Source organism: Gossypium hirsutum, chromosome A06 (assembly GCF_007990345.1).
Source record: "Gossypium hirsutum isolate 1008001.06 chromosome A06, Gossypium_hirsutum_v2.1, whole genome shotgun sequence".
NCBI classification, from domain to species: Eukaryota; Viridiplantae; Streptophyta; class Magnoliopsida; order Malvales; family Malvaceae; genus Gossypium; species Gossypium hirsutum.
In genome coordinates, this window is record NC_053429.1 from 2,941,934 (window position 1) to 2,965,756 (window position 23,823).

The 23,823-nt window shown below is 35.6% G+C and overlaps 2 protein-coding genes across 2 annotated transcripts; one reads left to right on the forward strand and one right to left on the reverse strand.

Annotated features, from left to right (window-relative positions):
• Nucleotides 1-24: 24 nt before the first annotated feature.
• LOC107930561 (CSC1-like protein RXW8) lies at nucleotides 25-10,926 on the forward strand. Its single transcript, XM_016862226.2, has 11 exons — nucleotides 25-232; nucleotides 642-1,085; nucleotides 1,215-1,361; nucleotides 1,472-1,535; nucleotides 1,642-1,851; nucleotides 1,937-2,116; nucleotides 2,467-2,777; nucleotides 8,521-8,797; nucleotides 9,042-9,320; nucleotides 9,595-10,031; nucleotides 10,498-10,926. Exons 2-11 carry the CDS (start codon nucleotides 802-804, stop codon nucleotides 10,520-10,522), a joined length of 2,214 nt encoding a protein of 737 aa, XP_016717715.1. The 5' UTR covers nucleotides 25-232; nucleotides 642-801; the 3' UTR covers nucleotides 10,523-10,926.
• An 11,156-nt stretch (nucleotides 10,927-22,082) lies between these two features.
• On the reverse strand, nucleotides 22,083-23,281 carry LOC107930567 (transcription factor RAX2). Its single transcript, XM_016862232.2, has 3 exons — nucleotides 22,996-23,281; nucleotides 22,781-22,910; nucleotides 22,083-22,704 (listed from the first exon to the last, which is right to left on the reverse strand). Exons 1-3 carry the CDS (start codon nucleotides 23,279-23,281, stop codon nucleotides 22,347-22,349), a joined length of 774 nt encoding a protein of 257 aa, XP_016717721.2. The 3' UTR covers nucleotides 22,083-22,346.
• Between the last annotated feature and the right edge of the window lie 542 nt (nucleotides 23,282-23,823).

A 23,823-nucleotide genomic window follows, 5' to 3' on the forward strand; every position in this document is an offset into this window, starting at 1 on the left:
CGATCACTCGCACCACCCAATTTTTTTTGCATGTAACTAACTATCGTAAGTTAATTTTGTTTTTCACAATAAAATCATTTAAAATTTTTTCTTTTTATAAAATTTAGGGTTCTTGATTTTTTGTTCTTCAAAGTTATCAAATAATTCTCCTTTTTATTTTTTATTTTTGGCTCGAGAATTTCTCTTTGTTTGGTAGTTTTTACGCTTTTTTTTGGCTCTAATTTTCGCACAGGTACTTGTTTTTTGAATTAATCTTTTCTTTTTTTTTGCTTGTTGAATCAAAATGATTTAGTTTTGTTTGAATTTCGTCCATGGTATATTGATTGTTGTGTGTAGTTTCCATTTAAAATTGAATGTTTGTTAGTTTTGTTTAATACTGGTATTTATCTCTTCCAATTATAGTAAAGGACTAAAAACAAGTATTTTTTTTTTTGAAATTTCATTAGGCATCACAAATTTAGAATTAGACTAAAAGGAACTGTAGATTATGTTTTCTTTTTAAAATTTTGATTGAAATTTGGTGAAGCTTTTTTGCCGGCAAATTAGTTTGAATTTTCGTTGAAATATTTGTTTTTTGAGGTATGATTGACGGAAAAAAAATGACGTTAATTAAAATTTTGATTTCTGAACAATTTTTGCAGCACTTGATTCAGGTTCTGTGTGAAATTGAGCCAAACTTCTTTAAAAAAATTCCTCTGTTTAAAGCAAGTTGTGAAGCAGTGTAAAGTCCTTCTTCAGCAACTAATCGCTTGAGTAATTGGATCTGTAAAGCTTTAAACAAAGGAAATATAGTTGAGTGGGATGGATGTCAGTGATCTTTTAACTTCTGCTGGAATCAACATAGCTATATGTGTTATGCTTCTGTCACTGTATTCCATATTGAGGAAACAACCAGGCAATGCGTGCGTGTATTTTACACGGCGGCTTGTTTCGGAACCGGTAAGGGGTACTGGTGATATTAGTTGCTTTGAAAGATTTGTGCCCTCTACAGGCTGGATTGCTAAAGCCTGGCAAGCAACCGATGACGAAATATTGGCCGTCGGCGGTGTCGATGCTGTAGCTTTCATGAGAATTGTTGTTTTCAGGTGATTAAGTCTCAAATTTAAGTTCAAAACATCTTGAAGTGGTTCAACATTTCAATTTCTGTTTCGGTATCTATGGTTGTTTTTGCAGGTTTACTAACCGCCTTGCTATGTTCTTCATGTCCTTTACAGTATTCGGGTATTCATCATTGCTGCTGTAATTTGCCTTTTTATAGTGCTTCCAGTAAATTATTATGGACAAGATATGCAGCACAAGGAAATCCATTCAGAATCACTTGAAGTATTTACAATTGGAAATGTAAAAGAAGATTCTAAATGGTATGTTCAGTTTCACCCTTTATTATGGTGAGATATTAAGATGCCACCCCAATACGGAGAAAAAACAGCATTCATTGATATTTTTTTCCTTTTGTTTAAAATTTTTTCAGGCTTTGGGTCCATTGTCTGGCATTATACCTCATATCCTGCTCAGCTTGTGTTCTACTTTACTCTGTAAGGATGTACAACCAAAATTGCATCATTTACTCGTATAGTTTAACTTGTATATGCATTTAAACTTTTTTCTAGTATTCATTTAAAGATTATTGCTTCGTTCTAGGATTATAAAAGTATCACTAAAATGAGGTTAGCACATATTACTGGATCTCCTCCCAATCCAAGTCATTTCACAGTTCTAGTCCGTGGTGTCCCTTGGTCCCCGGATAATTCATACAGTAATTCAGTGGAACAGTTCTTTTCAACTTATTATCCAGAAAGCTATTTGTCCCATCAGATGGTATATGGATCTTGTACAGTTGATAAATTAATGGTAAGCATCTATCTTTGAGTGATTTACGTTAGTGACATAAATTTATAACAATTTAACCTTTTCTTTAACAATGCTGTCTTTGCAGAAGGATGCAGAGAGAATGTACAGAATGCTAAAATCCATTGACCCACGGTTTCTAGACAGGTCTTTGCCATATTGTATTCCTGGAGGAGCTGCACATCCCTTTATGGTGCTTAACCTTAGAGCAGACAGTGTTAGCAGTTCAACCAGTATGGATAGGCTGCAATCAAGTCAAAGAAGAAAGGTTGAAAATCTTTGAATAACTTCAATAGTTCTTATTTCAGGTTTATGTGTGTATAAATTGTATTTAAGTTATGCTTGCCTTTTTTAGTGGTTTTTGTTAGGAATGTTAACAGATATTGTTTGCATAATATACAATGAAGCAGTTACTGTTTTCAGTCTCAAAGTGAATTTGCTTTAATATTTCCTCTAGATCATTTTATTGTGCCATAAGCATCTTTCTTTCATCTATCTTTGCCAACTTGGGAATTGCTGCCATTTTGTCGCTAAAAATTTGCATGCTGATCACTAACTTTCATAACTTTGATGGAAGTGGCTATGTGATGTTCTATTTTATTTTGACCTTTGATACAGGAATGTCCAGCTGCTTTTGTTTTCTTCAGGACTCGCTATGCTGCTCTTGTTGCAGCACAAGTTCTTCAATCATCAAATCCCATGTTGTGGGTGACAGAACTTGCTCCTGAGCCACATGATGTTTATTGGTCAAACCTCTCCATACCGTACAAACAAGTTTGGCTTCGTAAAATAACAACTCTTATAGCTTCTGTTGTTTTTATGTTCCTGTTTCTTCTTCCTGTTACATTTGTGCAAGGCTTGACTCAACTAGAGCACTTAGACCAGCTATCACGTAGAGTTCCATTTCTTAAAGGAATTTTAAAACAGTGAGTATCTGTTAACATTAATGGAAGACAATTAATAATGGTTGCCATTAACATTAATGGGAGACAATCAATAATGACAACCACCAACTTTGGAAAAGTGGCAAGGGATAATTTTTTTTTGGTCCTTGAGATAATGGGCTATTTATTGTTTGGTCCTTGAACCTCAACTATAAATAGGCCTTCTCATTTCTCATTTCAATTGATCCCAACCAATCTTTCTCTCTTAGTTTTCTCTCTTCTCCCATTTGAGAATTCTTAAGGAATTCTATTTGTTTGTAATATTTTGGAGATAGTAAAGTTATCATCTGGTTTTAGTAGCCCGAGGACGTAGGTATAATTTATCGAACCTCGTTAAAACTCTTGTGTTCTTTTTGTCCTATTTTTCTTTCAATATTTGAGGGTATAATAGTAGTATTTAATTGTGCTATTAAATTACGTTAGAAGGAATATTCTGACTAAGGAAAGACTTGGTATTTAAGAGATCCTTGTGATCCACCTCTCTTCCCTGGGAATTAAACTTTGTGTGATTTTTTAGTACAATAATTTACACGCTTCCGACCCTATTGGAACAACAAGTGGTATCAGAGCCGAAGGTTAATCGTAGTATGCTCTGTGGTTGCAGTTTAAACTGATCTTCCACATCAGAAATCTTTAGATTTAGACCTTAGATCAGATCCATGTTGGACAAGACATTGAAATGCAATTGTGTGGATCTTGATGCACGGCCATTTTGGTATGTGGCAAAGTGAGGTTCTAGATGCCCTTTTTCAGCAGGGTCTAGACATTGCCATTGATGAAGAGAAACCAGATGATGTACAGGAGAAAGATTGGAAGGCGATCAATCGGTTGGCATGTGGCACAATTCGATCATGCCTTTCTCGAGAGCAGAGGTATGCTTTTTCAAAGGAGACTTCTGTAAATAAGTTGTGGGTGGCACTTGAAGAAATTTTTTTGAAAAAAAACAGTCAAAATAAGCTCCACTTGAAGAAAAGACTGTTTCGCTTCACATACGTCCCAAGTACCACAATGAATGATCACATCACCAAATTTAATCAGTTAGTCACTGATTTGCTGAATATGGATGAGACATTCAAAGATGAAGATTTGGCTTTGATGCTGTTGGGGTCACTTCCTGAGGAGTTTGAGTTCCTAGAAACTACTCTACTTCATGGCAGGAGTGATATATCTCTGAGCGAAGTCTGTGCGGCCTTATACAGTTATGAACAGAGAAAGAAGGACAAACAGAAAAACTCAATCAGAGATACAGAAGCTTTAGTAGTCCGAGGTCATTCATACACTCGGAAGAAAACTCAAAAGGGGAGATTAAAGTCAAAGTCCAGACTCGGGAAAGATGAATGTGCTTTTTGTCATGAGAAAGGCCACTGGAAGAAAAATTGTCCAAAGCTGAAGAATAAGGGAAAAGCTACTATAGATGCTTGTGTTGCTAAGCATGATACTAGTGACTCTGAACTATCACTGGTTGCATCATCATTGTCGTTCCATTCAGATGAGTGGATATTGGATTCAGGTTGTACCTATCATATGTCCCCTAACCGGGAGTGGTTCTCTGATTTAGTAGAACTAAATGGAGGAGTTGTTTATATGGGCAATGACAATGCCTGTAAAACTGTTGGGATAAGTTCAATCCAATTAAAGAATAAAGATGGATCAACCAGAGTTCTGACTGATGTTCGGTACGTGCCCAGTTTGAAGAAAAATCTCATCTCATTGGGAGCCTTGGAATCCAATGGTTCAGTTGTTACTATGAGAGATGGGGTTTTGAAAGTGACATCTGGCGCACTTGTGATATTGAAGGGCATTAGGAAAAATAACTTGTATTACTACCAAGGTAGTACAGTTATTGGAACAGTCGCTGCAGCTTCCGGCAACAAAGAATTAGACTCAATACAGTTGTGGCATATGAAGTTGGGACATGCCAGCGAAAAATCCTTGCAAATTCTGGCAAAGCAAGGATTGTTGAAAGGTGCAAAGGCTTGCAAATTAAAATTTTGCGAGCATTGTGTTCTGGGAAAGCAAAAGAGAGTGAAATTCGGTACTGCTATCCATAATACAAAAGGTATTTTGGAATATGTTCACTCAGATGTGTGGGGGCCTTCTAAGACACCTTCATTGGGAGGAAAACACTACTTTGTTACTTTTGTTGATGACTTTTCCAGAAGAGTTTGGGTGTATACCATGAGAACTAATGATGAAGTGCTTAGAGTTTTTCTTAAATGAAAAACTATGATCGAAAACCAGACTGGCAAGAAAATCAAGTGGCTTAGGACGGACAATGGAGGGGAATATAAAAGTGATCCGTTCTTCGATGTGTGCCAAGAGTATGGTATTGTTCGACACTTCACAGTTAGGGATACACCACAGCAGAATGGATTGGCAGAGCGTATGAATCGAACATTGCTGGAGAAAGTTCGATATATGTTGTCCAATGCTGGGTTGGGCAAGCAATTTTGGGCTGAGGCTGTGACATACGCTGGCCATCTTGTTAATCATTTGCCATCATCTGCATTAGAAAGAAAAACTCCTATGGAGGTATGGTCTAGAAAACCGGCTACAGATTATGATTCCTTACATGTGTTTGGAACCACTGCATATTACCATGTGAAGGAGTCAAAGTTAGATCCGAGGGCAAAGAAAGCTCTCTTTATGGGAATCACTTCTAGAGTGAAGGGATTTCGTCTTTGGTGCTTAAGCACAAAGAAAATGATCTGTAGCAGAGATGTTACCTTTGATGAATCTGCCACATTGAAAAGGTAGCAGATAAAGATATTCAGACGAGCAATACTCCACAGCAGGTGGAGTGTACTCCAAAACAGGTGGAGTTTGAGCAGATGGGGATTTGCCCAGTTAATAAGTCTAATTCTCCAGCCACAATGGAGGAATTAGAGGTTGAAGAGGTTCTGACCCAAGAACCACTAAGTACACCAGAACCAGTTGCAGTTGCAAGGCCACGGAGAGAAATTCGTAAACCTGCTCGATTTACTGATATGGTGGCCTACGCCCTTCCCGTTGTTGATGATATTCCTATCACTTATCAAGAAGTAATGCAAAGCTTAGAAAGTGATAAATGGAAAAGCACCATGGATGAAGAAATGCAGTCTCTCCGGAAGAACAATACTTGGGAGTTGGCGCAATTACCGAAAGGTAAAAGGGCAATCGGATGCAAGTGGGTATTCGCAAAGAAAGATGGATCTCCTAGAAAGAAGGATATTCGCTACAAGGCAAGATTGGTAGCTAAAGGCTACGCTCAGAAGGAGGGAATTCACTACAATGATGTATTTTCCCCTGTTGTGAAGCATTCCTCCATTAGAATTTTGTTGGCCTTGGTAGCACAGTTGAATTTGGAGCTAGCTCAACTTGATGTTAAGACGGCTTTCTTGCATGGTGAGTTAGAAGAGGAGATTTATATGACTCAGCCCGAAGGATACACAGATGCTGGTGGTAGAAATTGGGTTTGTAAGCTGAACAAATCGCTATATGGATTGAAGCAATCCCCGAGGCAGTGGTACAAGCGATTTGATAGCTTTATGAGAAGGCAGAAGTACACAAGAAGCAAATATGACAATTGTGTGTATTTGCAGAAGCTGCATGACGGATCTTTCATTTATCTACTCTTGTATGTTGATGATATGTTAATCGCTTCGAAGAGCCAAAAAGAGATAGATAAGCTGAAGGCTCAGTTGAATCAAGAGTTCGAGATGAAAGATCTAGGTGAGGCCAAGAAGATTCTCGGCATGGAGATAAGTAGAGATAGACAGAGAGGCAAGCTTTGTTTGAATCAGAAGCAATATCTGAAAAAGGTATTACAATGTTTTGGTGTAAATGAAAACACAAAACATGTAAGTACCCCACTTGCTTCTCATTTGAAACTTAGTGCTCAATTATCTCCGAAAACTGAAGAAGAAAGAGAATATATGGCAAAAGTCCCATATGCTAATGCAGTTGGGAGTTTGATGTATGCGATGGTGTGTACGCGGCCTGACATTTCACAAGTTGTTGGAGTTGTGAGCAGGTATATGCATGATCCTTGAAAAGGACATTGGCAAGCTGTGAAATAGATTCTACGGTATCTTCGAAAAACCGTAGATGTTGGTTTAATTTTTGAACAGGATGAAGCACTTGGTCAATTTGTAGTTGGATATGTTGATTCCGACTTTGCTGGTGATTTAGATAAACGTCGTTCAACTACGGGGTATCTGTTTACTCTTGCGAAAGCCCCAGTGAGTTGGAAGTCTACCTTACAGTCTACAGTAGCTGTGTCTACTACAGAGGCAGAATATATGGCAGTTACAGAAGCTGTTAAGGAGGCTATTTGGCTTAATGGATTGTTGAAAGACTTAGGAGTTGTTCAAAGTCACATAAGTTTATATTGTGACAGTCAGAGCGCTATTCATTTAGCGAAAAATCAAGTCTATCATTCAAGAACCAAGCATATCGACGTAAGATATCGCTTTGTGCGGGAAGTCTTTGAAAAAGGAAAAATTCTACTTCAGAAGATTCCGACAGCAGATAATCCCGCAGATATGATGACCAAGGTGGTAACAACAATCAAGTTTAATCATTGTTTGAACTTGATTAACATCCTGAGAATTTGAGCACCTTCAGGTGTATGGCGCTCGAGAGCGCATTTGTAGGCACTACAAAAGATAGCTTTATCGAATTTGGGGAGTTGAAGGAAGTGTGTGAAGATGTGATTATCCTAATCAAATCTTCAAGGTGGAGATTGTTAACATTAATGGAAGACAATTAATAATGGTTGCCATTAACATTAATGGGAGACAATCAATAATGACAACCACCAACTTTGGAAAAGTGGCAAGGGATAATTTTTTTTGGTCCTTAAGATAATGGGCTATTTATTGTTTGGTCCTTGAACCTCAACTATAAATAGGCCTTCTCATTTCTCATTTCAATTGATCCCAACCAATCTTTCTCTCTTAGTTTTCTCTCTTCTCCCATTTGAGAATTCTTAAGGAATTCTATTTGTTTGTAATATTTTGGAGATAGTAAAGTTATCATCTGGTTTTAGTAGCCCGAGGACGTAGGTATAATTTACCGAACCTCGTTAAAACTCTTGTGTTCTTTTTGTCCTATTTTTCTTTCAATATTTGAGGGTATAATAGTAGTATTTAATTGTGCTATTAAATTACGTTAGAAGGAATATTCTGACTAAGGAAAGACTTGGTATTTAAGAGATCCTTGTGATCCACCTCTCTTCCCTGGGAATTAAACTTTGTGTGATTTTTTAGTACAATAATTTACACGCTTCCGACCCTATTGGATCAACAGTATCATTCCCCAAACTCTACTGCAAAACCAGTATAAGCTTGTTATTTTTATTTTTTTTTCAATTATGCTGCTTTCATATCACATTGCAGTCATGACCGATGCCTGATGCAAGAAACTCTATATAGAAACCTGCATGAAAAGAACCATAATCGTGAACCCTGTTAATACTCCTATATCTGCTATTGCTTGTGACGCATACTGAGAATAGGCCTAGATTGAAGGCTCTGAAAGACAATCTAGAGTACATAAATAGCCAGATACAACTTATTATATTGATGTCACTGTTATTTAACTGCATTAAACTCACCCAAGCTCTTGGTGTGTATTAATACATGTAGATAGGACAAATATCATTGTTATTAAGTGGAAACAGGAAGGAGTTAAAAGAGAAGGAACCAGGCACTCATTGTGAATCTTTCCTGTTTGTTATGCCATGCAGGAAGTTTATACACCGGGTGGTAACAGGTTACTTACCAAGTGTTATTCTAATGTTATTTCTTTATGCTGTTCCACCAACCATGATGTTGTTTTCTGCAATGGAGTGGAATATTTCACGTAGTCAGAGGAAACGGAGTGCTTGCATCAAAGTTCTGTACTTCACAATTTGGAATGTTTTTTTTGTTAATGTCCTTTCTGGATCTATCATCAGGCAACTGACTGTTTTCTCAAGTTTTAAAGATGCACCTACACAACTTGCCAGAGCAGTGCCAACCCAGGTAATCTTTCCATGCGTCCTCAATTGTTGGTTTAATAAAACCTGAACACCTCCAACTTCATGGCAAGTTGTTATATGCAGTTAGATTTAGATTTTACCTTGGTCTATTGAGATGCATGAAATACACTATTAAGCGCTCTCTTTTGTAGGCACTCACATAGGACAGATTGCTTTTCTCACTTTTTTATGGCATGTGATTGTGTATCTTCAGGATTACATCTAACTAAAATTGTTCTCATCTGCAGGCTACCTTCTTCACAACTTACGTATTATCATCAGGCTGGGCTAGCTTGTCCTGTGAAATAATGCAACCTTTCCTGCTTATTTGCAATTTTTTCAGAAAATTCATACTAAGAACCAAAGTAGAACCATCTAGTTGTGCTCTACCCTTCCCTCACCATACTGAAATTCCACGACTGCTTCTGTTTGTACACATTGGCTTCACTTGTTCCATCATGGCACCCTTAATATTGCCCTTCTTGCTAGTTTTCTTCTTTCTCGCTTTCCTCGTCTATCGTAACCAGGTGAGTTTTATCCGATCAACTTTTATATCCTCTTGCCTTTCGTCAATGATATCATCTGTAACGGTTTGTTGTATGCTTCAATGCCCTCAGTATTGTGTAAGCTCATACATAGTCTACATAAACAATTTCACATTTATGGTACAAGGTGATCATGTTGTATGCATATGCAGTGCATGATGATGTTGTGGAAGCATTTCTATTTATGTTTTCACTGTTAGTTAGACCGGTTTAGAAGAATTCAGCTTTTACCTCTGTTCCTTGTTTTTTTTTTCAGATTCTCAATGTATACGTACGAAAATATGAAAGTGGGGGAGAATTCTGGCCTATTGTTCACAACTCAGCAATCTTCTCCCTATTGTTAACGCAAGTTATCGCCCTCGGAATCTTCGACATAAAACGATCACCGGTTGCTACTGGTTTCATCATTCCCCTAATATTACTCACTCTTCTCTTCAATGAGTACTGTAGGCAGAGATTTTCCCCTGTTTTCAAGATGAGACCTGCACAAATTCTTATAGAGATGGACCAACAAGATGAGCAATTGGGAAGGAAAGAAGAGATTCATAATCAAATACGCTCGGCATACTTCCAGAACCCGATAATCTCTCATCAAGTGTCCATTAATTCCAACTTACCGTTGTCTAGAAACACATCACACCACCAAGGAGACGAAGATAATTTGCATGGTCTCAAGTCGTTGAAACCATTCAGGTACATTTAGTTATTCCTGCTACTTGGTGCATACTTCCTTCCATCCTGAATTGGTAAAAGTATTTTGGAGACCCCTATACTAAGAAGAGTTAGATTGTATTTTGCTTCATTTACTCAAAGAATGGGCAGATTAATCCCTGTACCCTAGATCAAAGAATAAACTATCTTTTTCTTGTTTAGATTTTCATCTATTTTTGTTATTAAAATTTAATGTGGTTGATAGAATAATCAAATAGTTACACATAACATGCTGCATGACTTATTAGAAATTGATGAAATTTTTAACAAAATAATCCGTTTGCTCTTTGATCTCATGTATAGAGACTAATTTATCTATTTTTTTGTAAAGATGACAAAATACAATCTGGCTCCTAATACAAGTGCCTTCTTTGTATTTTTACCTCCTGAATTGCTATTAATAATTCCATTTGATCTGAACTGAATTGAACCGAGCCTAACTTTTCAGGAATTCAACACGTTCAATTAGATGAACAATAGGCTGTTGATTGCACTTGGGAACTGATTGATTCATATCTTATCGTCAATGTGCCAAAAAAATGCACCATCATCATATTGGCGGTTGCTTGCTGGGACCAGTAGCTGTAACTTGTACATTTATATAGGAAACATTTAACACCAGTAAAGAGGCAAAGAGAGACTGGAAGCAGCACATAGGTAATAGTTTTTTTGCTGTGGAAAATTAAGTACTTTTTCAGTTTTATTTTCTCACACTTTATGTGGCTGAAATAATTCATACACAAGATGCCCTTGTATATGTATATAACCTTAGATATGATTACTTTAGTGATTTAGGTTTTTATACCATCAATTTGAAGCTGAAATATTGTGAATTTTTTCCAACTGTATATATAATATATGTGTATTTAAAATGTCATATGTATTTTTTCAATGTATATAATATATTTTTCTTGATTAAAGAAAGATTAGTCTAATGTATAGTAAAAATAAATTAATTTAAAAAATAATTAAAAGAATAAAATGATATTTTAAAAGTAATGAAAAAAAGTAAAAAATAATATAGTGAAACAATAGTAATTAAATAAACTAAATAAAGCATAAATTAAGATAATTAAGCTGAGATATCTTTTGTTTGTTAGATATAATAGTGATGTGATTTGATAATTTCCAAGTCATTTGTCAATGGATCAAGGAACCAATACCAAGATGCATGGTTCTCATTTTCAACTGCAACATATGTAATAAGATGGATGCCATTATTTGCATATATCTCAATAGTTGTCAAAATATAATCACTATGGTACCTCTTCAAAAAGTACCCATCTGAATTGATAATCCTTAAATCTAACTTTATAACCATCTTTGAATGCTTGCAGACAGATTATACAAGCTTTGAAATAACTTAGCATCTAGGGAGCATATTGTTCTGGTGCCAGAGCCTTATAATCATCTTTGTTTGCTTATAGATAGATATACAATCTTTGAAATAACTTAGCATCTCAGGAGCATATTGTTATGGTGCTAGGTTTTAGGAGTCTTAAGCTCTCCTAAGTAATCATAAATCTTCCCATACTTATTTTTATGACTCCCTCTAATTAATTCCAGTGTTCTTTGGCTTTAACATATTTGGTGAGTGAGATAATTGTCAGAAAGTTTTTTTCACACCCTGTTGCAATAATGTCAGGGCATAATTAGGGTCACTAATAAACTTATCTTTATAATGTCTGCCAACCATTTTGCTATGTTCTTCCTTTTATGGACTTTTGAGCAAGTATGTTGAGGGTTATAAGTTTTGATTTGTCATGTCTAGTCAACATGGTCATTAGGGTTTACCTTTGAGGCTCATAAGATTACTATCCTTACAAATTAATTGTCTTCAACCTCATATTGTCATTTTTGGGAACTTAATAAAATATTTGTGAACCTTAACATACTGCGTAACAACCTCTTTGATAGTGTCTTTGGTTAGGAATATTAAATCTTTTTTCAATTTAAACTTACCATATCACATTCAGTATTGAACTCATGCCAATTTTGGCCATCCAAGTATGAGTCATGTGTACTGTGTAAATCCTCAGGTTTATCATTATCTAACACATTCTCTATAGCGACATCTTCCATGTTGAAGTAGGGGATGATAAAGAGGAAACAAGTGAGATTTATATAGGTGAAAGGGTTAGTAGAAACTTAGATGGGTTCAACATGAAAAATGTCACTATAGAGAATGTGTTAGTGGTAAATTTGAGGATTTAAACTGTGTACATAATTTTTCCTACAAAGACACTATCAATAAGAAGCTGTTAGGCAGTATAATGAATTAAATAAGTATTTTATTAAGTTCAAAATGATAATACGAGAGCCATGGAGGCCGTTTGTTAGCTTCATAAGAAGTTTGATAAGAAGCAGCTTCATTGTTAGAAGCTACTTGTAAGTTTTCCAAAACCTTCATACTTTACATCTGCTTCTTCATTAGCAACAATTTCTCAAAAAATTGCTTTAGGTTGATCTTTACCATTATTTTCATTTTTCTGCACAAGGATAGTAGGGATTTTAACTACGAAAATGTGGATGTAGTGGTTCCTAGGCATGCTGTTTACCATAATTTGAAACAGACAATAGAAATAAATCTTTTCCTTCATTTTTTTACAAAACAATGAGTTTAGGTTTCAACAAATGACTTCTCAAATTTATTTCCTAATTAAAAAAGGTATTTTTTTATTTTTTTATTTTGTTTAATTGTTATTTATTTTAATTGACTTAACAATTATTTCAAATAAAAATTCACATAAGGTTGCTCAGTGATAAAGGAAGTAAGGATGCAGAGACAACTAGGAGGTTTGCCTAGAAGTAGCCACTCTTGAAAGAGTGCGTAATAGCTCATTGATCGAGCACTGTTGTGTTGAAGATAAACAGGGCTAATCGATCTGCTGAAGCTATGAGATGTAAAAATGCATTGGTAGGAGAGCGTTCCGCCTTAAGGGGAAACACTTGCATGAATAGGAATAGACAAAGCAGAAGCAAGAATGTCAGCTTGAGTAACACAAAAAATTGTGAGAATCCCAATGCCTCGAAAACCCAAGGTTTCCCCCGCCAGGTTCGTCCACAGAAGGTGAGTCAGGGCCTAAGATGAGGCCAAAAGGTGTAGTCAATGGACAATATGTGAATATTCTTGTACTACTCCTTTTTGGTCCCGAGAGATGGAGGAGGCTAGATTCATTGAAAGATGATTATCGATTCAAATATACTAAGTGCCCTTACTTGTTCAAGGTAATAAAGGGTAAAAAGAGTGCCCCGAACCAATGTTACAGTATCAGACGCCACACATGCCAAATTACATGGCATTCTACGTGGAAACTATTGTTAGAAAGTGGCCTTGCATGCAGCACATTCACCAGCAGGCAGACCATGGAGACCAGACTAAGACCAGAAGCAGCCAAGCCAAATGCTGTTGTCACTCATTTTGTTTTATTTTGTTACTTCGGTCAATGTGATGCATTCTAGTTCACTTGGAACTATGTTTTTTAAATGACTGATGTAATTAGGTGGTGATTGAGCTGAAAAATCAGCTTTGTTTTGTTGTACAAGTTATTTACCAAGTTTCAATGTGTTTTAATGGTATTAGGTATACATTAGGTGATGTATTTGACTTATTTTGCTCAGTCAATGACTGATATATGTAATGGCTACAAGCCAAAGTTTTACTTAATAAAAATCATTGAATTTCATTCATCTTTATGCTCCATTTTCTTTGCTTTCGATTTCTGTTCTTGTTTCTCTTAGCAAATCTATTTTTGTTTCTTCACTAAGTCACGTGGCTTGCTACACAAGCTTTCGACTCTGCTTGCTTTGCTTTGTTTCAAACACCAACAATTGGTATCAGAGCTTTCATCTTAGAGGACTTGTTGTAGTAAATTGAATGGCTTCATCAGGCTTTTCTCCTGCAGCACCATCAGTCTTTAATGGTGAGGGGTTCCACATATGGGTTGTCAAGATGAGCGGGAAGTTGTCAACACTGGTATCGAGCCAGCTCCACTTCAAGCCAATCCCACAGTGGCTCAAATCAGACAGCACGTAGATGAGAGGACCAAAAGGCACAAGGCCATGTCATGCATTCAGAACTGTGTTTCTGATGTTATTTTTACCAGAATCATGGCTTGTGAGACTCCCAAGCAAGCTTGAGACAAGCTCAAGGAGGAGTTCCAAGGCACTGAAAGAACAAGGCAGCAGTAGTTGTTGAATTTGAGGAGAGACTTTAAAAATCTCAAGATGAAAGAAGAAGAGACAGTGAAGCAGTACTCAGACAGGATAATGGCTGTAGTCAACAACATAAGATTGCTAGGAGAACAGTTCAGTGAGACAAGAATTGTGGAGAAGGTGCTCTCAACATTGCTTGAAAGATATGAGGCAAAGATCTTATCTTTGGGGGATTCAAGAGACTTGGCAAGTATCTTTTTAACTGAGCTTATCAATGCTCTTTATGCTTAGGAGAAAAGGAAAGCCAGCAGAATGGAGGAGCACTAGGAGGGTGCTTTTCAAGCCAAGGCTGAAGCAGCCTCGAGTACCTCAGCCTACAAAGGCAAGAAGAACTGGAGAAGCAGGCCTAAGCCTGATGCTGCAAGAGGAGGAGATCGACTCTGCAGATTTTGTAAGAAACCTGGTCATCCAGAGGCCAGATGCTGGTTCAGACCAGATGCCTTTTGTCAACATTGCAAGAAGAAAGACCATATTGAAAGGGTCTGCAAAGAAAAAGGCAAACCTGGCCAAAACCAACCACAACACAGGAATGAAGAAGCTCGAGTGGCTGAAGACAGTAGTGATCATGAAGAACAGGTCTTTGCTATATCATGTCTAGCTGGTCAAAGCAAATGCTCAAAAGGATGGTTGTTGGATAGTGGTTGTACCAACCACATGTCACCAGATGCTAATATCTTCAAAACCTTGGACACATCTTGCAAAACCAAGGTAAAAATTGGAAATGGTCAGTTCATCAAGGTTGAAAGAAAGGGAGATGTGCTAATATACACCTCCACAGGAGACAAAATTATAACAAATGTGCTGCTGGTACCTGAGATTGATAGGAACCTTTTCAACATTGCTCAACTACTTGAATGTGGATACTCTGTTGTGTTCAATGGCCAGGAGTGCCAAATCACTGATCCAAATGGATCAAGCCTCATGACAGCCACCATAAGTGACAAATGCTTTGAAGTCAACTGGTCAGAGGACTTACACTCAGCTCATGTTGCTTCAACAGAAGACACCAAGTTTTGGCATCAAAGGCTTGGTCATTCCAACTTTAGATCGATGGCTCAAATGGTCAGCAAAGAAATGATTGAAAACTTCACCAAGTTAGTTCAGAATGAAGATGTTTGTGAGGTTTGTCAAATGAAAAAGTAAGCCAGGCTTCCATTTCCTGCAAACACAACCTGGAGAGCAACTGAGAGATTGCAGTTTGTTCACACTGATGTGTGTGGTCCCATGAAGTCAAAATCACTAAATGGAAGTAAGTACTTCATCCTCTTTATTGATGATCATACCAGATATTGCTGGATTTATTTTTTGAAGCATAAGTCTGAGGTAGCTCAAATGTTTATGAAGTTCAAAGCCGCAGCTGAAACAGAAACAGGCTACAAATTGAAGACCATCAGATCAGACAATGGAGCTGAGTACACCTCAGCTCAGTTCCAAGCTCTATGCAATGATGCTGGTGCCAAACATCAGCTAACCAATGTTTATACACCTCAACAGAATGGGGTAAGTGAAAGGAAAAATAGAAGTCTTATGGATATGGCTAGGTGTCTTCTATTTCAGAAAAAATTGCCCAAGATCATATGGGCTGAAGCAGTTAACACTGCTGTGTACCTTCAGAATAGGCTACCAACTAAAGCATTGGCTCATAAAACTCTATTTGAAGCATGTTTCGGGCTTAAGCCATCCTTGGCTCATTTGAAGGTCTTTGGTTGCCTATGTTACAGCTATGTACCAGTTGTGAAGAGGGACAAGTTATCAAAAAGGGCCAAACCTGGTATTCTGGTAGGCTACAACTCAGTCAAAAAGGGTTATAGGATCTTGGATCCTTCAACAAACAAAGTCTAAGTGAGCAGGGATGTGGTATTCGATAAGAAGGCTTACTGGAATTGGGAAAGAAATGAACCTGAGGCCATTTTTGAAGAACTTATAGCAGATCAGCTTGAATTTGATCAAAATGGTCCTGATATGGACATAGATGATGAACATGTCAGGGGTACAAGGACACTATGAGAGGGCTCATATTGCAAAAGAAGAACCTAGCTATTTTGAAGAAGTTGAAGCACATAAAGGCTGGAAACAGGCAATGTCTGATGAAATTACCATGATAGAGAAGAATCAGACATGGGAATTGGTTGCTAGACCAATCAACATGAAGGTCATTGGAGTGAAATGGGTCTATCGAGCTAAGCAAAATGCAGATGGGAGTTTGAACAAGTTGAAGGCCAGGCTAGTTGTGAAGGGCTTTAGCCAAAAGTATGGGCTAAACTACCTGGAAACCTTTGCACCAGTGGCCAGACTAGACACCATCAGGCTGCTGGTTGCCTTAGCAGCTCAGATGGAGTGGAAAATCCACTAGCTCGATGTAAAATTAGCTTTTCTTAATGGTTTTCTAGAAAAAGAGATATATGTGGAGCAACCTGAAGGCTTCAAAGTGCCAGACAAGGAAGACATGGTCTACAGGCTGAAGAAAGCCTTGTATGGCTTAAAACAGGCACCTAGGGTCTGGTATAGCAGGATTGATAGTTACTTGGTCAGTTTGGGATTTGAAAGGAGCTCTAGTAAGCCAACATTGTATGTCAAGAAGAAACAAGCTGAAACACAGCTTATTGTGTCCCTATATGTTGATGATCTATTGGTCACAAGAGGAAATCGAAGAATGTTGGCTGAGTTCAAAGCCAAAATGATGAATATGTTTGAAATGTCTGACCTTGGGAAAATGACCTACTTTCTTGGAATGGAAGTGCAGCAAACTCAAAATACAATTTTCCCGAGACAGAAGACATTTGTTGGGAAGATTTTAAGCAAGTTCTCCATGGAGAATTGCAAGCCAACAAGCACACCTATAGCTGTTGGAATGAAGCTATCGAGTCAAGGAGACTATGAACAAGTTAGTGAGTCTGATTATAGAAGTCTTGTTGGTTGCCTATTGTATTTAACAGCAACAAGACCAGACATTATGTTTGCAGTGAGTATGCTATCGAGATTCATGCATTGCTGCAACAAGCAACATCTTCAAACAGGAAAAAAAGGGTGCTCAGGTACTTGAAAGGAACCTTGAGCCATAGTTTGCATTTTGCGAAAAGTGAAAACTTGAAGCTAATAGGCTACACGGACAGTGATTGGGCTGGTTCAAAAGATGACATGAAGAGTACCTCAGGGTATGCTTTTACCCTTGGTTCAGCTATGTTTTGCTGGAGTTCTAAGAAGCAATCGATAGTTGCTTAGTCAACAGCAGAAGCTGAGTATGTTGCTACTGCTAATGCTGTTAATCAAGCCATTTGGCTAAGGAAGATTTTAGCTGACTTGAACTTGCATCAAAGGAAAGCAACAGAAATCTTTTGTGATAACAAATCTGCTGTTGCAATTGCAAAGAATCCTGTCTTCCATGGTAGAACCAAGCACTTCAGCATTAAGTTGCATATGGTAAGGGAGATGGAGCAAGCTCGAGAGATAAAGCTGTTTCATTGCAATTCAGAAGATCAAATTGCTGACATTTTCACAAAGGCACTTAACGAGTCAAGGTTCATCAAACTTAAAAGAGAACTTGGAGTTAGCAGCATGAAGACCAAGGAGGAGTGTTAGAAAGTGGCCTTGCATGCAGCACATGCACCAGGAGGCAGACCGTGGAGACCAGGCCAAGACCAGAAGCAGCCAAGCCAAATGCTGCTGTCACCCATTTTGTTTCATTTTGTTACTTTGGTCAATGTAATGCATTCTAGTTCACTTGGAACTATGTTTGTTAAATGACTGATGTAATTAGGTGGTGATTGAGCTGAAAAATCAGCTTTGTTTTGTTGTACAAGTTTATTTACCAAGTTTCAATGTGTTTTAGTGGTATTAGGTATACATTAGGTGATGTATTTGACTTATTTTGCTCAGTCAATGATTGATATATGTAATGGCTACAAACCAAAGTTTTACTTAATGAAAATCATTGAATTTCATTCATCTTTATGTTCCATTTTCTTTGCTTTCGATTTTTGTTCTTGTTTCTCTTAGCAAATCTGTTTTTGTTTCTTCACCAAGTCACGTGGCTTGCTACACAAGCTTTCGACTATGCTTGCTTTGCTTTGTTTCAAACACCAACAACTATGCGACAAACTATTGTGCCACATAGAATGCCCATGATCTCAATAATAAAACATAATAATTGGATGATGGTTTAAAAGTTTAAAAAATTCTTTGACTAAGTAGTTTTAACCAAAGTTAAGAGGGAATTAGTGAAGTTTACTCAAATCTTTATTCTCAACAGGTACCAAATTAATGTTGATTTTTCTTTAAGTAACCACAAAAATCAACAACTACGGGAAGTAGGAGATGGCGAAGCGCAGGCAATACATTAGCCTCCCAAAAGTAAAATTGCAGTATAATCCCTCTAAAAAAATATATAATTCAATTCTAACCATAAATATTTTTTGGCTTCACTATAGTGCTAGAAGAATATTTAACCCTAAAAGCAATTTAACGAAATAAGTCATGGTTTTGGTTTTATTATGGTCATCGTTTTCTATGACAAAATATGGCTCTCAAATTATTAAAGTCAAAATTTGAAATCTTAATTTTCTTTGTTTTAGACCATTTCTTTTTTTGGGATATACTCGCTCTTTCTTTTCAAATTGAAATTAATTAATAATTTTATAAACTTAGTTTATATTATTATTTTTCAGACTTATTGACTCTTGCTTTGACACTCCAATTCATGTTAGGATATTGTAAATAAATTGAAATGTTACTAATTTGTGATAAAACTTTTGGTCAAATATTGTTATTAGTCCCTATACTATGTCTTAGTTGTGAATGTAATTCATATATTTTAATTTGGTCAATTTTAGTTCTTGTACTTTCGAATTTAGAAATTTCATTTCTAACTCAAATGGTCGTTGTTATATTTGTTAGGTTCAATTTTGTTATTAGTCTTGTACTATACTTAAGTTGTGGATTTATCATTGTCCTCCAATTAAATATCTTAAAATTCAAAATTTTAGTCCTAAATCAAAGAGTAGTCGTTAAATCCATTAACTAAAAATGTTGTGGATTCTTTTAGTATTATATGGAAATAGCAAGCTGACATAATATTACATATGTGATAATATGTTGCGACATAAGATTTTAGAAATAGCAAACTTTAACTTAACTAATTTAACAGCTAATGTTCAATTATTATTGAAATTTCAAAATTCAAAATCCATAGAGACTTAAAATGACTAAATTAAAGTATAAAGATTAAATCCATAACTTACACTTAATATAGGAATTAATAGCAAAACTTGACCAATTTTTTTCGATAAAATTATAAAATTTCCACATTAAAATAACTACCTTTTAATTTGAGTACAAAATTTACATAGAGAAAATGAAAAGACAAGGTGAGAAAATATTGGTTAAAGCATGTGAAGGAAAATACACATATCACATCATATTCAAATGTAAGTTAGGCTGACATTAAAGTGCTAATTGGTTTAGTTGGCTTCACAAGCAACAAATAGGCCTTTTTGAATTTGTCTTTAACAATATCACCACCATGTCTTATCAACACAAGAAAAATTGTCAATGAAAAATTTGTCTTTTAACAATATCACCACCAAGTCTTATCAACACAAGAAAAATTGTCAATGAAAAATAGGCATTATTTTCATCCAATTTTTTACATTATTTATATGGTCAATCTGCACAGGTTTAGGGAGCATGATCGCTTCGCCGAATTAGGTTGTGTGTGACATACGAATCACTTATTAAACGGATGTACACATATCACGATCGGTAGAGTTTCAATTTCTTTATCTATAATTAATTTTTCCTATTTTTCAAGTAATTTTATATATAATTTTTTGCTAAAAAGAATATTATATCATCAACACCTCATGAATAATATTTCACCAACAACGTAATTATTTTGTCTCAGATAATGTCATTTTATAACTTTACCTTCAACAGGACGAATTATTATTGTACGTCTCCATCGCGTTTGGAAGGTCTGACCCGATTGACCATCATGCATGGAGACCTTCCTCGACGAACCTCAAAGACGACCAGGCCAATATACTGCATGAGTATAAACACGTGGCCTAATGCACTATCTACACATGATTTATACACCCCAGTCTCATGGGACTTAAAACACCATATAAACCAAACAAACAACAAGAGCAGTAGGGCCGGACGGTAATGGGGTTTCTGGAAAATTTCTATTTTTCCTTTGAAATTTGTTGAAAATTTTAATTTAACCCTTCAAAAATTTAAAATTTTAGTTATGCTTTTTATTTTTATTTTCTAAAAATTTTAATTAAACTTTTTTTTCCGAAATTCTCATTAGTCTCACAAAAAATTTAAAAATTTTAATTAATCCCTCTAATTATTTTCTAAAAAATATCTCATTAAAATTTTAAAATTATTGAAAATTCTATTTAAGCTATCTCAATATTTAGTCCTAAGATCTGTCATTGAAGAGTACTGAAAATATGTAATCCAAAGAAAATTTCATTATTTATTTTTGATATGATTGATTGGTTTTGAATAAAAAAAAAGGTTGAAAATAGACATGAATCTAAACTTATAGCACAAGTTTATTAATTAATAGGTAACATAATTTGACTTCAATCAATTACATGGAAATTAGAAGGTTTAGAAAGCTAGTAGTAGATTGAAAAATCTAAAGAGTTTTCCTTTTTGAATAAAATTGAAGGATTAGTTGTAATGAGCTGTGATAGAAGAACCTCTCTAAAAGGGTACATTATAGGTAGCATGTGGGGTTACTTTTGATAATGATTGAAACCAAATTTAATGAAATTAATTAAGCAATAATCAATGGTCTTTGCCTTGTATGACCAAATGCACACCACTTTGCATGAAATTGATAGTTAAATGATTATAGGTGTTACTTTATCAAATACTAATTATAATGATCTTAATATTTGATTTTTAGAAATTTTGCGTTACTAATATAAAATCGGACGATTTTATCGCTTTCTCTTTCGTATTGGAGTTAGAGATGGGTCAGGCGGTAATTATTTAGAGAAGAAAAAAAGTTATAGATGAAAGGGTGATTTTTGTACGTGTTGAGATTCAAATCCTAAATTTATTAGAAGTTATTTTATAAATTAAATTAATTCTAAGTTTAGGCAATTACCATGTTATTTATATATAATTGTATATTCAAGTGATTGTTCAGTTTTCACATGAGTGGATCATGAAATCAACTATTGGACCCTATCAACGATTGTAAGATGCAATAATACGGTAGATTGCACTCTTAACAAGAGAACTCAAGTTTTAACTTTAGAGATAACATTATTAAAAAAAGCAATCACGAATTTTGAAAGAATTAGTCTTCGTGGACAATATATGTTGCTTTTAAGTATTTGGGTTGGTGGTTTGAGTCTCTCACACGCATTCTCCATAATGATGCATAATATTAAGACTTCTCCCATAAGCTTTCGGTAGGTCGTAACTCCACCAACTGAGGTGTCTTCCATCTATATGAATAGTACATAGCTCTTTGCGGAAGCTAAGGACAATACTTTTGATTGTTGGGGACAATGTTGACTACATGATGAACAACATTTCATAAATTTCTCTCGAATGAGTACATTCCCACTATAACAAAGTGTAAAAAGTATAAATTGTTTGATATAATACATATAGAATCTAGCTTAAGTGGATTAGAGAAAGGATGATTGTTTTCTTCAACAAATCCCTTAAGTTCAGATATATAGGCAGGCATTATCCCTCAGTAGCTATTAGATAATAATATAATATACGAGGTTATCATCTATATATTGAACTATAAGCTAGCAAATTAAACTACTTCAATTATCCATAAACTTTCAACAAGAGCTTTAAATCAATTAATATACCTTCAATTACATGTAATACTATGACACAAATAGGTATTAAAAAACACACAAATAACAAAAATGAGTACTAAAAAATACAGTGAAGAAAAAGAATTCACCAAGATTCAAATATAACACCAAGCACATATGAACAATACAAAGCAACCATATAATGAGCTAAAACTAGATTATAATTATCATTTAAATTTAGTGTTTTCTCTCTAAGATTATAATTCAACACCTCCCTTACAATTTACTGCAAGCTGATATGATCATAGAAAGCATAGTGTTGAAACATTCCAAAGCAAACCAGAGAGCTTGTATCATTGATAATGTCTTCCCCATAAAACAATCCCATTCCATTTAATGAAGAAGAACTGGTTTGCCCTTGAAGCATGTGCTGCTCCATATTTGCTCCATCTACAACACTGCACTGAGAGTTCGTAAACTGGATACTTTGTCCTTGGCTCGAGTACGGTACCGGCACCACCGGGAAAGGCGGCTCAGGCCGGGGATATCTGCCAAGAAGCTTCTTCTTAAGTCTTGTGTTCCAATAATTCTTTATATCATTATCAGTCCTCCCAGGTAACTGTGCAGCAATAATAGACCACCTAACAAAAAAAATCATGCAAGTTATAGTGATATATGTAATGAATATGAATAATTATATTTTATATATATACGTACCTACTCCCAATACTGAGATAGAGACTACAGATAATTTCATCTTCTTCTTCAGAGAAACCTCCATGTTTGATATTTGGGCGAAGATAGTTCAACCATCTTAAACGACAGCTCTTCCCACATCTCTTGAGACCTATCTTATCATAAAAAATCCTCTCAAACTCACATCATACACCATACATAAACACATACATATACATATATTATTAGTTTATTACCAATTTTCTGAGGCAAAGAGATCCAGTTTCCACCAGTACCATAGTGCTCAATATATGCTTTGAGCTTGGCATCTTCTTCAGGTGACCATGGACCTTTTTTCACGTTAGCTTTGTCACAGCAAGGAGCTCTACCCATGCTTGTTTTTTTCTCTATCTTTCCATTGAAACAAAGAATTATACAAGAGAAAACAGAGGAGAAGGGGTTAATTAATAATAAAACACATCCATATGATATGTATGTGTATATATTATATACATGTGGTTTTTCAAAAAGGGTGTATAGCATAAACGAAAGACTTGGAGTGGTAATAATATAGAAAATGGACATGCCATACCATTTATCAATATTTTAGTTTTTCTTAAAAGGGGCTGCTGTTTTTCTTGGAACCATAAGTCCAATTCGAATTAAATCATAGTGTAGGCCTAGCTATGTAGTGGAACATTACGTACGTTTGAATGTGGACATATATGGAAATGGAATTAATATGTATATATATTTTAGGCTAGAATTAATCTATCTATATGCTTTATTGATGAATAAAATTATTCCATATTGTTTAGTGCTATGTAATACATTATTGCAGAAGCTTAGGGTTCTATAATAATTCTTATTGCATAACTTTTGCTATTGTCAAAGATTACGATTTTCTCTTGGTATCAAGTCAATTTATAAATTGGGGTTTGGTTATTGGGTGTCAATAAAGAACTGCTCTTATTGATTGAATTTTTGTTCAGTTAGTATTATTGTGGGTTTGAACATATTTAACCGTATATTATCCTTCAATTTAAGAGTTGAGAGGTCATTGGGTTGAGTGATAAAGAGTTAGA